At 36.0% G+C, this 15,057-nt stretch overlaps 1 protein-coding gene across 1 annotated transcript; it reads right to left on the minus strand.

The window, feature by feature from the left end:
* Positions 1-4,178: 4,178 nt before the first annotated feature.
* LOC131065157 (cysteine-rich receptor-like protein kinase 2) lies at positions 4,179-12,949 on the minus strand. Its single transcript, XM_057999593.2, has 7 exons — positions 12,763-12,949; positions 6,121-6,257; positions 5,350-6,052; positions 5,034-5,159; positions 4,794-4,921; positions 4,513-4,726; positions 4,179-4,420 (listed from the first exon to the last, which is right to left on the minus strand). The coding sequence occupies exons 1-7, from the start codon at positions 12,947-12,949 to the stop codon at positions 4,179-4,181; spliced, it is 1,737 nt and encodes a 578-aa protein (XP_057855576.2).
* Between the last annotated feature and the right edge of the window lie 2,108 nt (positions 12,950-15,057).

Genomic DNA, 15,057 nt, shown 5'->3' on the forward strand with positions numbered 1-15,057 from the left:
CAAAGAAATTAGTATGAAACTTTTCCTGGTTGTCTTGGCATGTTAAAATAGTATTTGTGTGACGTTTACTCATGCATGAGCGGCCATCACAAGTTTTAAAATATCAATAACTTCATTTTGAGATCAATAAATATTAAATACTAGGAATGTTTATAATTTTTATTAAAAAAAACAGGGAAAGGTCTTAAACCATTATAAATAAAAAAACACTAACTATCAAGTCTGGACTAATGCCAAACCAGTAATAAAACAGAAAAATGGGGCAACCAACAAATATATAAGAATGCGAGAGCCAAAAATCTCCAAAAAGAGAGGCGTTGGTTCACAAACATTCAAACCAAATAAAAGGCACAATTATCTAAAAGGTAACCAAACTATAATATATCACAAGTGTACTAAACTAAATAGACCAAAAAGAGTTATTAAAGATCAGATTTGGGACCCATGAATAGGCCTAATATGACAATCTAATTTTTCAAGGTTGAGAGAGAATGACTCATGTTTTTGTGGAAAATAATAGTACAAGGAGAACCATCTTTGTCCAAAAAATTGGAAGGAGCACTACTATAGGAGCCATCTAAGGAAATAGAAAAGTCAAACAAGTAAGCTCCTAAGCCTCGAAGGGGTACCTAACAATACAGAGAAAGAGAGGTTGGTACCATACATAAGATGAAGCCAAAACTCAAAGAAGCACTAGAAGGGGCCTAATAAAAAACAACAACAAGAGTCATCAAAATACTGGCCACAATAGTGGCAACTAGAGCTAGAATAGTGAGGGCCATTAAGGCAAGGGCCACCAAGGATATGTCATAGGAGCAAAGATATCATGAACCACAACCAAATAGGAGTGCGTAGAGTCCACAAGAGAGTTCAACTTAGTGTTCGAATCTATAGGAAACAATATAAGATGACATTGTTAAACATCCCACCACAAGGTTGGAGAGGAATGAAGGCAACAACTACATAAGAACACATAGCCAAGATGTCTAGTGGAGAAACAATATCTACACCAAAAAGGGATCCATTCATATTCCACTATCTATCGCCAATGTAGCACATTAACCTTAAGTGTTATTCAAACAGAAAAAAACTTAGGAAGGTCCAAGTCCACCAAAACCTTAAGAAAGGATGTATGGTAGAAAATGCTAGTATTAAGGTCAACTTTTATTGAAGTGACTTAGTGAAATGGCAATAGCTTCATATGGAGAATAGGACCAAAAGTGGAGGGCAAGGTGAGGAAGCCTTACCCAAGTAGGGGAAAAATCAATAGGATACACCAAAGGTTTGAATGAGGGTATCCAAAGGAAGAGGAAACGTTAGGAGAATTCATTTTCTATACCCCCATAGATAGCATGACATCTCCATCTTTAGTAGAAATGGAACAAATAACAAATAAGCCATGAGAACAAGAATAAATTTTAACTTTACATAAAACCAATGGATTCCAGTGCACAAAAATACATGAATGAAGAGGAGGGAGGGAGGGATGGGTACTAATGATTAAACCTGCCAATAAATTATAACTTCTTAATAACATGAAATAAAAAATAACACAGGTCTTGACCAAGAACAACCTCTGAAACAAAGGAGGAATTTAACAAGTTGGGTGGAAGACCTCATCGAGGGTTTACACAAAAGGTTCTTGAAGGAATTGTTGAGATGGGAGTTAACAGAAGCATCAGTGATGCCAAGAGAAGCATAAGCAACTAGCAATGTTTTCTTTGAAGGTGAAGTAGGATCCAAGTTTTAAATGTCAACTAAAAGCTTCAAATAGGGATACAAGGTGCTCACTATAACTAGGAGCAATAGACAAACAATTTAATTTGGGATGGACGAAACCATGAGTGAGAGTCTTTACCATGTATTCTAATTTTCTGTTTATGTCAATAATACTAAAGTTGTGCATTATTTTGAAAGGTGCTATGAGGTTATTATAAATTACTTTTAACAAGGTTAAAAAATATCTGATGATTATTAAGAATTTTAAAACAAAAAATGGATAAAATAGGAGTGAAACATGAGATCACATCTTTGTTATAGAGCATTTGTGACTACTATCATAACCAAGCCTACCTCTACTAAGTTATATTTGATATCATCAGAGAGAAAAGAATGATAACTTCAAATCATCTCTAAGAAAACATAATACACACACAATGGATGAGTCTCCAACAAAGCTAATGAAAATTCAAGTTGTCAATAGACCCAATTCCTTGAGATTGGTAATATCCACAAAACTTAATAGTAAGACTATATATTCAAATAAAGGGAAATATTTAAGATGTCATAAGTTTTGTTAAAAGAAAATGCTGGTTTATATATATATATTATTAATACAATCATTTGACTTTTAATATTGAGAAGGAACAATAGTTTTTGTACACATTAAAATTTTACTTATTTTTGTATAGCATTAACAAGCATAGTAAAATTGAAATTTTATAATGTGATTTATATTTTCAATATGCATTCTTGACCTCTAAATATTAGTAGTTTATGGTTTCCAATTTTTGAATAACCATATCTTCTTATTGGTAAGTTATAGTTACAACTATGGTTGAATAGTAAAAATTTTCAATTAATAGTTTAGACCATAGAAAATTTCTTTTGTTATAGAAAAAATAAATGTAATGAGGTGGTATAATTAAATCAGTGCATATAAGATCTAAAGAAATAATAAAATAAATCAAAAGTAAACATTATATACAATATTTTCTCCTTCGAAATTATTTTTGATAGAAATCATAGCACAACAATAATTTTATTTATTGCATAAAACTTAGCCATCTTTGACAGAATAGTGAATCTCATACATCATCCTTAATCATGTAGGAATATTTATAAACACAACAAAAGTAGGTTTACTCATATATCCAAAGTAGGATAAAGAAAACCTCAAAAATTATACAACACACAAAGTAAACTATGATGAGGTTTCCCCATGACTATAAAAGATGTAATTTGTACAAAACCGTACTAGTGTTCTCCGTCTTGTTGAATAGCTTATATAAGGTTCTATAATTATAAACTATCATTTTTTTAGAGCAATTGTGCTCATTATTATTCTATTATAGGCTAATTAACTTTCTTAATATATTAATATCTTTGTCAATGAATCAAGAAAATTATTCTATGCATGAACATTTTCCTATAGTACCCATTTTCTTTCAAGTATTTCTCTTGAAAAGATGTGTTGTTGTCTAATACACTTTAACCAAGCATGATAAATAGGGTTATTGGACAAATATGTTATACTACAACTATCATTATCAATGCATACAATTTTTTGTTTCAATTCAAATAATAAAGCACGACCACTATAACCACACTACTTCCTTACAAGCATGAGTAGCCACCATCTACTTAGCATATGTTGTATAAAATGTAGTTATTACCTATCTTTTGTCTCAACACACTTACTACTAAATAATATTGAATGCAAATTCGCTAGTTGATTTTCAACCTAATTAGAATCCATTTTTTTTATGAATTTAAAGTTTTATTTTCATCATCTCATCCTTCATAAAACGTTTCATAAGTTGATGTGCCATATAGATATGTAAAAATCGTCTTCATGGTATAACAATATTTTTATCTTATTTGGACATATATATACTCACAACCACATAAAGTCTAGTTAAAAATATTGTAGACTTGAACGTGCCAGTTCTCATAACATAAGAAATCTCACAAATTTTCTCAAATTAACTTTTTATTTGAAGACTTTTAGGAGTAGACAATTTTTTATTAACAAGCAATGGAGTTTTCATAGACTTACTATCTTGCAATCTGTATTTCTACAAAAAAATATTCAACATATTTCTTTTAAAATAACCACACATTCCTATTTGCACAATTAATTCTAATTTATATATCTGAAATAAAATCTGCAGCACGGAGATCATTTTTATCAAATTATATGATAGCTTTCATCCTTACAATTTTACGAATTAATAATATGTCATCTATATGCAGCCCTACAATTCCAAAAGATAAGAAGGAACCATATATATTATTTTATTTAAAGATATGGAGGAAACATATATAATGTTTTATTTAAAGATAGGAATGAAACATATATATTGTAATGTTTAAGTGCTAGTTGGAAAAAAAAAATGGTGTTACAATATTTATTGAAGACTTTGATTCGATAAATAACGGAGTAGAGAGGGGTTTTCTCACAAGGTTCCTGTAAATTCTGTGCTAACATGAGTTTTATGCTGTGGAAGAAGTCTTTCCAGCCCAAAATTTGCAATTTTTGCGTCAAAGTTGTCGTCAAGTAATATATTGCTTGATTTAATATCACGATGGATGATACAAACATGGAATTCCTCATGGTGATAGGCCAGACCACGAGCAGTGCCCAGGATAATGTTGAACCTTTCCTTCCAACTCAAAGCTTTTTTATGTTCTCCTATACCTAGGGCAATTGAGTAGAGCTTCAAAATCTATCATGTTTTCTGTAACGGATGAAAGAAGCAAAAGAGGAAAGTTGAGGAAGGAATAGCAAACCAAATAATATTCTGTCAAGGCTGCTGTTGGGCATGTACTCATAAACCAAGAGCCTTTCTTGGCCTTGTCTGCAACATCCAAGTAAACGCACAAGATTTTTGTGATGAACATTAGAAATGAGTTTCCCTCCGCTTTCGAATTCAGCAATTGCAAGGGCAGAGCGACCTAATGTCAGCTTCTTTATTGCCACAATGTTGCCATTTTTCAACGTACCCTGCAAACATCATTTAAATATATTAACACACAACGCTAATGAAAGAAGGAAATAAGCAATAATTTACCTTGAATACTTGACCTAACCCTCCTTCTCCAAGCTTATTTGCTTCATCAAAATTGTCGGTTGCCTTTCTCAGAATATTGAAATCAAAATATTCCGGCCCACGAAGGTCTGCTGCTTCATCATTATCGACTATTCCATATATTTCAATTTGTTATATTAGTAATAATTATGATTGGACTGACTTGCAAGACTGTTGCTTCCTTTTCTATAATATATTAAATTTAGCCCTTTAAGAGTTTACCTTGTATCTCGCTTGCGCGCATTTTCTGCTTACGGAAGACAATGAGACAAGTTATAAAGCCAAGTATGATAACCCCTCCCACAAAACCAATTATTATCCAGACTACAGAACTCACCTCCTCCTTCCCTGAAAAACAAAATGGAAAACAATTGTAAATAAGAGTAAATTTTAAAGAAAAGCGATTAAGGTGATCGAGTGTTGCTTGATTCTATGAAATTATATTCTGAAACTGTAAATTCAATCTTGCTTCTACGAAAAGTCGCAAAGGCGTTAACAAAACAGCAAGCTCTTCAATTAAATATAATTAAATTCTAACCTCTGGCTAAGAAATCTGCCAAGCCGATAGGCGCGTTTCTTGGTAAGAAGGGTTTGGAATCGTACCGCAAGTAGCAGCCAGCGTCTACAGCCCGTCCCTCGGAGCGAGGAAAGCACTTGTTTATGTTGGTCTTAGCAATACTCAGGCACTCTTGGCAAGAATTCCTTTGAATGGAACGTATACACGAGGCAAGTCCGTACACTGTGGTATTAGACGGCCCTTGTCTAGTCTGTGCAGCCAAATAGTCTTTCATTTGCGGAGTTGCAGAGCAAAGATCGCTTATCAAACTTTGGGCAGTTGCCGAAAATGAATTGGAGGTGGTTGCGTTGTCATTAGCGCACACCTGTTTATTTCCCTCATCGGTGTAACTTGAACTGTAAAAGTTATAGTTCTCGTAATGCAGAAAACATCCGTTGTAGCTTGCGCTGGCGCCGGTAACATTGGAACAGAAGCCAACTTGTTTTGTTGCTACCTTGATGCAGTTAACAACATCAGCAGAGGACTTATCCTTTCTACACTGCGCCAGAACGTATACTGAATCTGTGAGATCTGTTGCTTCCACCTCATTTGTTGTAGCAAATCCAGATGGAACGACATCTCCCACCACGGCTGCGAGAGCCGCGTTCATATTTTTCTCAAAGAGTGTGGCGTTGTTGTAGGGGCTTCTGCTGCATCCGAAGGCTAAAAAGTCTGGCCTCAGGATCTGCTCTAATGGGAGTCATTATTAAGATGGGAAATAAAATAATCAGCTTTACAGTATTCTCTACTTGCCACGTTTTCCCAGCCATGGCTCTGGATTTTTCCATTGACATTAGAGAGAGGCTTAAAAATGCTAGAATTCCTGATTTGTTTTGACAGAAGAAAAACAGGAGCTAATTTTATAGACTTTGAAATTGCAGGGGAGCCGTCTGTTTTCATCAAATCCATCATTAGAAATTGCATTCAAAGTCAAAGAAATGCAACTAAGACAATGAACCTAATGCATTATTACATTCAAATATTTTCAAAAGTCAAAGAACGAGCAAATCAATCGACCGCAAATGATGGTAACGTCATTAAGGTGACGCAATTCAAAAAGTCGCCAACAAAGCTAACAACTTTTTCTAGTTGTCTTGCCATGTTAAAATAGTAGTTAATGTAAACCTTATACGCCATCATTGATTTTAAAATGAAATGCACCTCAATAATTTAGTAATAAATATTCCTGTATTTTAAAAGTCAACACTAAGATAAAGGAATTATTTATTATTCTTTGAACTCAAGCAAATGATATCCTTATTCTATTCGTACTCTTTGGAGACTTGAAAAACAAAGTTATGAATGACAATATTATTATAAATATATGATTTATTTGTTTATTTTTCATGAATAAGTATTTATACTAGCAATCACAACTTGGTGTATTAAGTTGTAGAAGGTCAAGTGTTAAAAAAAAATGTTCTATCTTTAATGTACATATGTATTGTACATGAGGTTGGTTCCTAGAAAAAGATAGAGAGAGGTAGAGGAAGATATAAAGATAGAGAGATAGGGAGATAAAGTGGGAGAGGTAGAAGGAATAGAGAAAGAGGGAGAGGGAGAGGGAGAGATAGATAGAGATATAGATGGTGAGATAGATGATTGAGAGATATAGATATAAGTAGATAAAGAGAGAGGGGGAGAGCAAGAAAAAGACTGAGAGAGACAAACAAATAAAGAGAAGTAGAGATAAATGGTGAGAGATAGCTCAAGAGAGGAGTCATCTATTTTGACTAACTATATCATTTATTGTGTTCAAAGTCAAAGAAATGCAAATAAGACGATAAACCTAATCCATTATTACAATCAAACATTTACAAAATGTCAAAGAATGAGAAAAGCAGTCTACCACGAATGATAGTTAGATCATTAAGGTGACATGATTGATTATACTCGAAAACTTCACTACAATTGAAAACATCTTAAGTTGCACAACATATCCAACAAAGGGAACAATTTCTTATGGTTTGTCTTGCCATGTTAAAGCAATATTTAACGCAAACCATTTGCGATCATTAGTTTTAAAATGATGGTTATGTCAATGGCGCTGAAATTAAAGTGGCATGATTAATTATAGTAAAAAAATTTATTTAAAAATAAAGATTCCTACACTTCAAAAAGTCAACTTTAAGATAGAGTTATTTATTATTCTTTCAATTCAAACAAATGATATCCATATTCTATTCAAATTTTTCTTTGGAGACCTTGGGAAAAGAATTTTATGAATGATAATTTTATTTATTTATTTATTTTTCAAGTATATGTATTTTATTTTATTTTAAATAAAATATTAATATTATACAGATAGTCATAAACATGCACATCTAATCAAATCTAAGAAATGATACAAAAGATAATTGACTACTAACCAAATTTCATTTAACAATAAAGATTCCTATATTTAAAAAAGTCAACTCTAAGATAAAGAGGTATTTCTTTGAACTCAACCAAATGATATCCACATTCTATTCATACAATCTTCGTAGAGTTGAGAAAATAATTTTATGAATTGTTTAAATAAATTATTAATGTGTATACATATGAATTTAATGCATTATGATATCAGCTTGGATCTATTTTCTATACATAAAAGTTGTTTTATTATTTCACTTTTCAACTATATTTACTACAAAAGAGACACATAATTTTTATCTAATCTATACTAATAACTTTTTTTATAATACAATTTTTTAACTTTTGTATGTGACTTTTAATATTACTTTTGAAAAAGACGCCAATTACAAATTTTGATTTTAAAAAATAATTTAATAGATTAATCTACTACCTAACCTTGGTTAACTATTAATGATTGTATCATGGAAAAGAATATGGCTAACCTGGCCTCTATTCTGGTTGGTAAGTTTGTTGGACCTCGTCCTAATATTGAAGCTGTTAGACCTCGGTTGACATGAAAATGGAAGGGAAAGGGTCGGATAGATGTGGTTGTGATGTCCAATGTTTTTTTCTCCTTTTACTTTGTCTATGAGGAAGACCTACGCTCTGGCTTGGTGGGTGGCCCTTGGATGCTGGTAAAATCCTCGTTGGCTCTCAAAAAATGGGAACAAGGCTTCAAACGGAAAGAATGGGAATGTAATGAGGCTCTTATATGGGTGTGGTTGTCAGGTTTACCTATGGAGTATTGGGGTGAATAAATCTTTGCTTGGATTGCAACGTGTTTCAGTGAGCTCCTTTCAGTTGATTCAATGACTTCTTGCTAAGAGGAGCTTAGTGTATGCAAGAATATGTGTGAATGTAAAACAATTTGTTGACCTGTTGAATGAGATTAACCTGTTCTCAAAACTGGGCTGATGGATTCAGAAAGTGGAGTATAAATCTATTTCCTTTGCTTGCTTTCACTATAAAAAAGTTGGACACTGGGCTAGAGAATACCCTTCTAAGCCTAAGTCTAAGAAGATCTGGAAAAAGAAAGATGAGATGTCAGGAGTGGACTAGGTGGAACCTTTGCCTTTGTGATGCAGGAGCACAAGTGTAGTTCTTACCGGTTGAGGTAGTTTGTAGTGGAATTGCTTGATATTGTCACATTTCTTCTTGTTTGAGAGTTTGGCATTGTGGGTTTTGTTTATTCCCTTGAGTTCGTTGTCTTTGTCGTGTTTGAGTTTCATGGCATTTGGATTTAAATCTGGTGAGATATCGATTCCGGTATTGGCCCGGTTGATAAGTTCTTACCAGTTAGTCTGGCAAAGTGTTGAGTGAAGTTGGATCGAGTTGCAGTTGATCTCCGTGACTTGAGGATCATCGATTTATGTTTCTTGTGCCATTTTCGATACTCTTGGAGGATCGCACATTGTTTTATGCATTTTGGAAGTTGTTCTTTGTGATTTGAGCCGACATGTTACCGTTACATGTTTCATGAACTAGTTGATCTTTGGGCTGACTTGATCAAGTTATTATTATTTGCAGACAGTATAAATAGAAGTTTGTGAATCATTTGAGAAAACAGGAAACAAAAATAGAAGATAGAAGACAGAGTTTAGAGATCGAGCAAAGATGTAGAATTAGCGAGTTTCTGGTCTGGTGGACTGAAGCTGAAAGGGCTTAGGTCCGGATTAGGGTACAACCAGCAGACTATTTCTGGAGGCCGATCTGATATGTGGATGATCTGTGGATCTTATAATTATGTTGTAAGCATTGTTTGTATCCTGGACTACGATCTATCATGTGGCATGTGTAATTCTTTAGACTGTAATAAGAATTGTTCATATTGTTTACCGGTTATGTATTTTGTATTGTTACCGGTTGTTCTTTCTGCTATTTATGGCATTGTGTTATCGGTTACCAGTATATTTTGCATGGTGTTTGTGCTAGACTGAAAGAATGGGATGTCCTTCATTGGATCTCCCTACCTTGACTACATCAAATGGTATCAAAGCTAGTTTGTGAACCTGTTGTTGGAGGAAGACCCAGTTATGCATCGGTTTTATTTACTTGCTCACTGATAAAAGAGAAAGATGCTGAAAACCAAACAAATCTTGGTCTCATGGAATCTCATATACCTACAGGAAGATTGTTTCTTATAGTGTGATGCCTTGAGCAAATGCAATTGGTTCATGTAACACTAATTTCCACAGTTCTGCAAGCATCTTGCCTGCCTGCCTATCCCGAATGGAAGCTTTGAAACAAGAATGCCTCAAAATGATTTGTCACATGGACTGCAAGGATTGAAGGACATCCACAAATGGTTATAGAAACTTTCAAGCAAATGAATTTTCTCACGAACAAAGTCCATTTACAGGTGTAGACAAAAAAACGTTCAACACTGATTCGAAGAGGCACAACATCACAACATGAAGCCAAAATGGCAGCTTACTGAACAAACAAAAGAAGATAAAACAACTTATCAAATCGAAGGTAATTCAAAAATATTTGGGCCTAAAAAGAAACCAAATCGATTGGGCTTCAATCGGAAAAATGACCAAGGCAATTCTTTAAAAGAAAGGAAAGGCGTAGTAGAAGGGTGTGTCGAGCTGAGCCACATTAAAAGGAAGAAGAAAATGTGCTAAGGAGAGAATTAGTAGGGAGCAGTTGTTAGGATGAAGATGGAGTCTTTGCTGATAAAGAAAGGCCTTTCAATCGCGCTTGAAGGGATAGCAAAGAAACCAGCTGGGATGGCTGATGAAGATTTTGTAAAATTGGACAAGAAGGCGAGAGCGACAATATTTCTCTCGTTGTCCAATAAAGTTCTCTTCAATGTCACGGGTGATGCAACAACAAAAGAAGTATGGGATAGACTCTTAGCCATGTATGAAATGTCTTCGACTGCAAATAAATTTTTCATTATGAAGCGCTTGTACAAATTGAAAATGAAGGAAGGTTGTGCTATGGCAAACCACATCAATGAATTTAATACATTGATTAGTCAAGCGACTTCAGTGGGGATGACACAAGATGATGAAAGCAAGGCTGTTTTGTTATTGTGTTCTTTACCAAGCAGCTGGGATGGTGTTGTAACAGCAGTTAGCACATCTATATCTAGTAAAAATAAATTAGTTTTTAATGATGTAGCAGCTACTCTTCTCAGCGAGGATTTGAGAAGAAAGAATGATGAACCTTCATCCGGTGAAGCTTTAACGGTGGTCAGCATCGATAATAGAGGTAGAAGTCATAAGAGAGGCAGAAATAATTACCATAGACGTTCGAAATCAGCAAAGAGATTGAAGTCTAGAAACAGAAATGGTGAATGTTGGTTTTGTGGCAAAGCGGGTCATGTGGAAAAGGATTGCAGAAATTTCAAAAGAGCACAAGAGAGAGTGCGGGATAGCGAAGCAAATACCGTTTATGATAAAGATGATAGCGTCTTAATCCTTTCAACAACCGACACTACTTCGGATTCATGGGTGCTTGATTCCAGTGCCTCCTATCATGCTACCTCATGTCTTGAAGCATTCATCAACTACCATGAAGGGCAATTTGGCAATGTTTTTTTAGGAGATAACAAAGCTTGTGAAATTATAGGCAAAGGCGATGTATTGCTGCCATTAGAAGATGGTAAAACTTGGCTGCTCAAAGATGTTCGCCATGTCCCAAAATTGAAGCTAAATTTGATATTCGTTGGATAGCTCTTTGGTCAAGGTCTTAATGTTAATTTTCTTCCGGATACATGGAAAGTAACACATGGTACCATGCTGATTACAAATGGTAATAAAGTGGGAAGTCTTTACATTTTTAAGACTCATGGTGAAGTGGGAGCTACAATGGTGATTGAGGACAGCAAAGTGGATCTTTGGCATCAAAGACTTGGGCACATTAGCAAGAAAGGTCTCCATGTTATGCATACAAGAAATCAGCTACCAGGCCTCAAGCTTGTGGACTTAGCCTTTTGTGAACATTGCCTCTATGGCAAACAAAAGAGAGTCAGTTTTTTGAAAGGTGGGCATGGCACAAAGACAACACTGCTAGAGCTTGTACACTCGGATGTTTTTGGACCAACCGAGGTAACCTCCATTGGAGGAGCTAACAATTTTGTAACATTTCTTGATGATTGCACAAGAAAAGTATGGATTTATATGCTTTCTAGGATATCAGAAGTGTTTTCAAAATTTAAAATTTTCAAGGCATTAGTTGAAATCAGATTGGGCATAGGATTAAATGCTTACAAACAGATAATGGTGGGGAATTTTGTTCACATGAATTTGATAATTTTTGTGTTGATAATGGGATTAGAAGAATCAAGGTTGTTCCATTCACTCCTCAAGAAAATGGTGCAGCCGAGAGGATGAATAGAAAAATCCTTGAGAAGGCATGATGTATGTTGTCTAATACAGGTTTAGGCAAAGAATTTTGGGTAGAAGCGTGTAACATAGCAGTGTACTTAATCAACCGAAGTCCATCATCTAAATTGGATTTTGGTATTTCGTAAGAGGAATGGTGAGGGAAGAGGATTTCATATTTGCATCTTCATGTGTTTGGATGCGAAGCCTTCTTGCATATACCCAAAGAAAAGCGAACGAAATTGGATCCAAACTCGCTGAAATGTATCTTTGTGGGGTATGGAGAAGAGCAGTTTCGTTTCAAATTGTGGGATTCAGTTCACAAAAATATTCTTCATAGCAGAGATGTATTCTTTCATGAAACCTCCTTTCCCGCACTACAAGATTCAAATAAATTAGAGACATAATTTGTTCCTATGTCTCTATTTCAGAATGTGACTACCAGTGCTCTGCCTTCGGTCTCTCATTCAGTGGGAGCTCCTATGACATCTACATCTGTCTAATATAATTCTCAATCAGAGAATGAAGAAGGGAGTGATGAAAATGTTTGGTCTTCTTATAATTTTGAAATTGGGGGTATGCAGAACAAAGCACATCCTCCCCAAACTCGCACCCATGTCCCAGGAAATATGGAGGAGCCACGATGGTATGAAATTTCACCAGTTACTGCACATTATGATGTCTTCTCCCCACGGCATGTTGCAACATATCCACCTCCCTCTGCATGACAGCCGTCCCCACATCCTGCACTGTTGCAAGTCTCCCGCGAGCCTCCTGCAATCTCCTCTCCCAGCGAGCTCCCTGGTGGCCTCCTTGCTTCCCCACCCCGCGGGCCCTCCCTGCAGACTCCCCATGACCCCCCAACCTCTCCTTCTCCTTCGCAGACCCACTCTAGTGCGCTCCCCGCCTGCAAACTAGTCCACGGGTCCCCTATAGACTTTTCCTCTACAGCCCCACCATGGAGTCATCCTCCAACGCTGACCATGGAGGATGCCACCATGGCTCCCCACTCCCTGCACATTTGACAGCCCCTTGCAATGAAAAATATTGCCACGGCTCCCAGCCTTCTTCACACGCCCAGAACGCAAGTAGAGGAAGGTCTACATTCCTGCGAATTGCTCGAATCTAATGTGGATAAAAATCCATAGGCCAGTAAAACTAATAGACTCAAAAACAAAGGGAGTGATGTTAATGTGATTAAATAGGGAACACAAAAATTGAATGACTCTACTATTGAAATAGAGAGTCAATTGAGAAAATCAACCAGACAGAGGTGACCTCCTATGAAGTTCTCTGATTATGACTTACTGTTTGTGAAGAGGCTGAACCTTCTTTGCTCATCTCTGATCAAATAGAGCCTGCAACATTCAAAGAGGCTTGTAAAAATGTAGACCGTGATAATTGGCACACTGCAATGTGCAAAGAAATGGATGCATTAGTGAGAAATCAGACATGGGATTTGGTGCCACTTTCGCCTGACAGAAAGGCATTGAGAAATAAATGGGTGTATAAACTAAAAGATGAAGCCGATGGTCACAAATGATTTCGTGCGAGATTGGTTGTAAAGGGATATGCTCAGCAGCAAGACCTTGACTTCAAAGAAATTTTCTCGCCAGTAGTTAAAATGACTACCATCCAAGCAGTATTGGGATTAGTTGCAGCGTGGGATCTTGAACTTGAACAGCTGGATGTGAAGACAACATTTCTCCATGGCGACCTTGATGAGGAATTATTTATGCATCAGCCGGAAGGGGTGGGGAAGCAAGGAGGCCGGCAGGGAGCTCATTGGGAGAGGAGACTGTGGGAGGCTTGTGGGAGACTTGCAGTGGTGCAGGATGTGGGGACGGCTACCATGCAGAGGGAGGTGGATATATTGCAGCATGCCATGGGGAGAAGACATCATAATGTGTAGTAACTGATGGAATTTCATACCACCGTGGCTCCTCCATATTTCTTGGGACATGGGTGCAAGTTTGGGGAGGATGTGCTCTATTCTGCATACCCCCAATTTCAAAATTATAAGAAGACCAAACATTTTCATCACTCCCTTCTTCATTCTCTGACTGAGAGTTATATTCAACAGATGTAGATGTCATAGGAGCTCTCACTGAATGAGAGACTGAAGGCAGAGCACTAGTAGTCGCATTCTGAAATAGAGACATAGGAATAAATTATGTCTTTGATTTATTTGAATCTTGTAGTGTGGGAAAGGAGGTTTCATGAAAGACTGCATCTCTGCTATGAACAATCTTTTTGTGAACTGAATCCCACAGTCTGAAACCAAACTGCTCTTCTCCATACCCCACAAAGATACATTTCAGTGAGTTTGGATACAATTTTTTTCGCTTTTCTTTTGGTATATGTGAGAAGGTTTCGCATCCAAACACATGAAGATGCAAATATGAAATCCTCTTCCCTTGCCATTCCTCTTCCAGAATACCAAAATCCAATTTAGACGATGGACTTTGGTTGATTAAGTACACTATTGTGTTACACGCTTCTGCCCAAAATTCTTTGCCTAAACCTGCATTAGACAACATACATCGTGCCTTCTCAAGGATTGTTCTATTCATCCTCTCGGCTGCACCATTTTCTTGAGTAGTGAATGGAACAACCTTGACTCTTCTAATCCCATTATCAGCACAAAAATTGTCAAATTCATGTGAACAAATTCCCCACCGTTATCTGTTTGTAAGCATTTAATCCTATGCCCAATCTGATTTTCAACTAATGCCTTGAAAATTTTAAATTTTGAAAACACTTCTGATTTCCTAGAAAGCATATAAATCCATACTTTTCTTGTGCAATCATCAATAAATGTTACAAAATAGTTAGCTCCTCCAATGGAGGTTACCTCGGTTGGTCATAAAACATCTGAGTGTACAAGCTCTAGGGGTGTTGTCTTTGTGTCACGCCCACCTTTCAAAAAACTGACTCTCTTTTGTTTGCCATAGAGGCAATG

This window comes from Cryptomeria japonica, chromosome 10 (genome assembly GCF_030272615.1).
Source record: "Cryptomeria japonica chromosome 10, Sugi_1.0, whole genome shotgun sequence".
In the NCBI taxonomy this organism is placed as follows: Eukaryota; Viridiplantae; Streptophyta; class Pinopsida; order Cupressales; family Cupressaceae; genus Cryptomeria; species Cryptomeria japonica.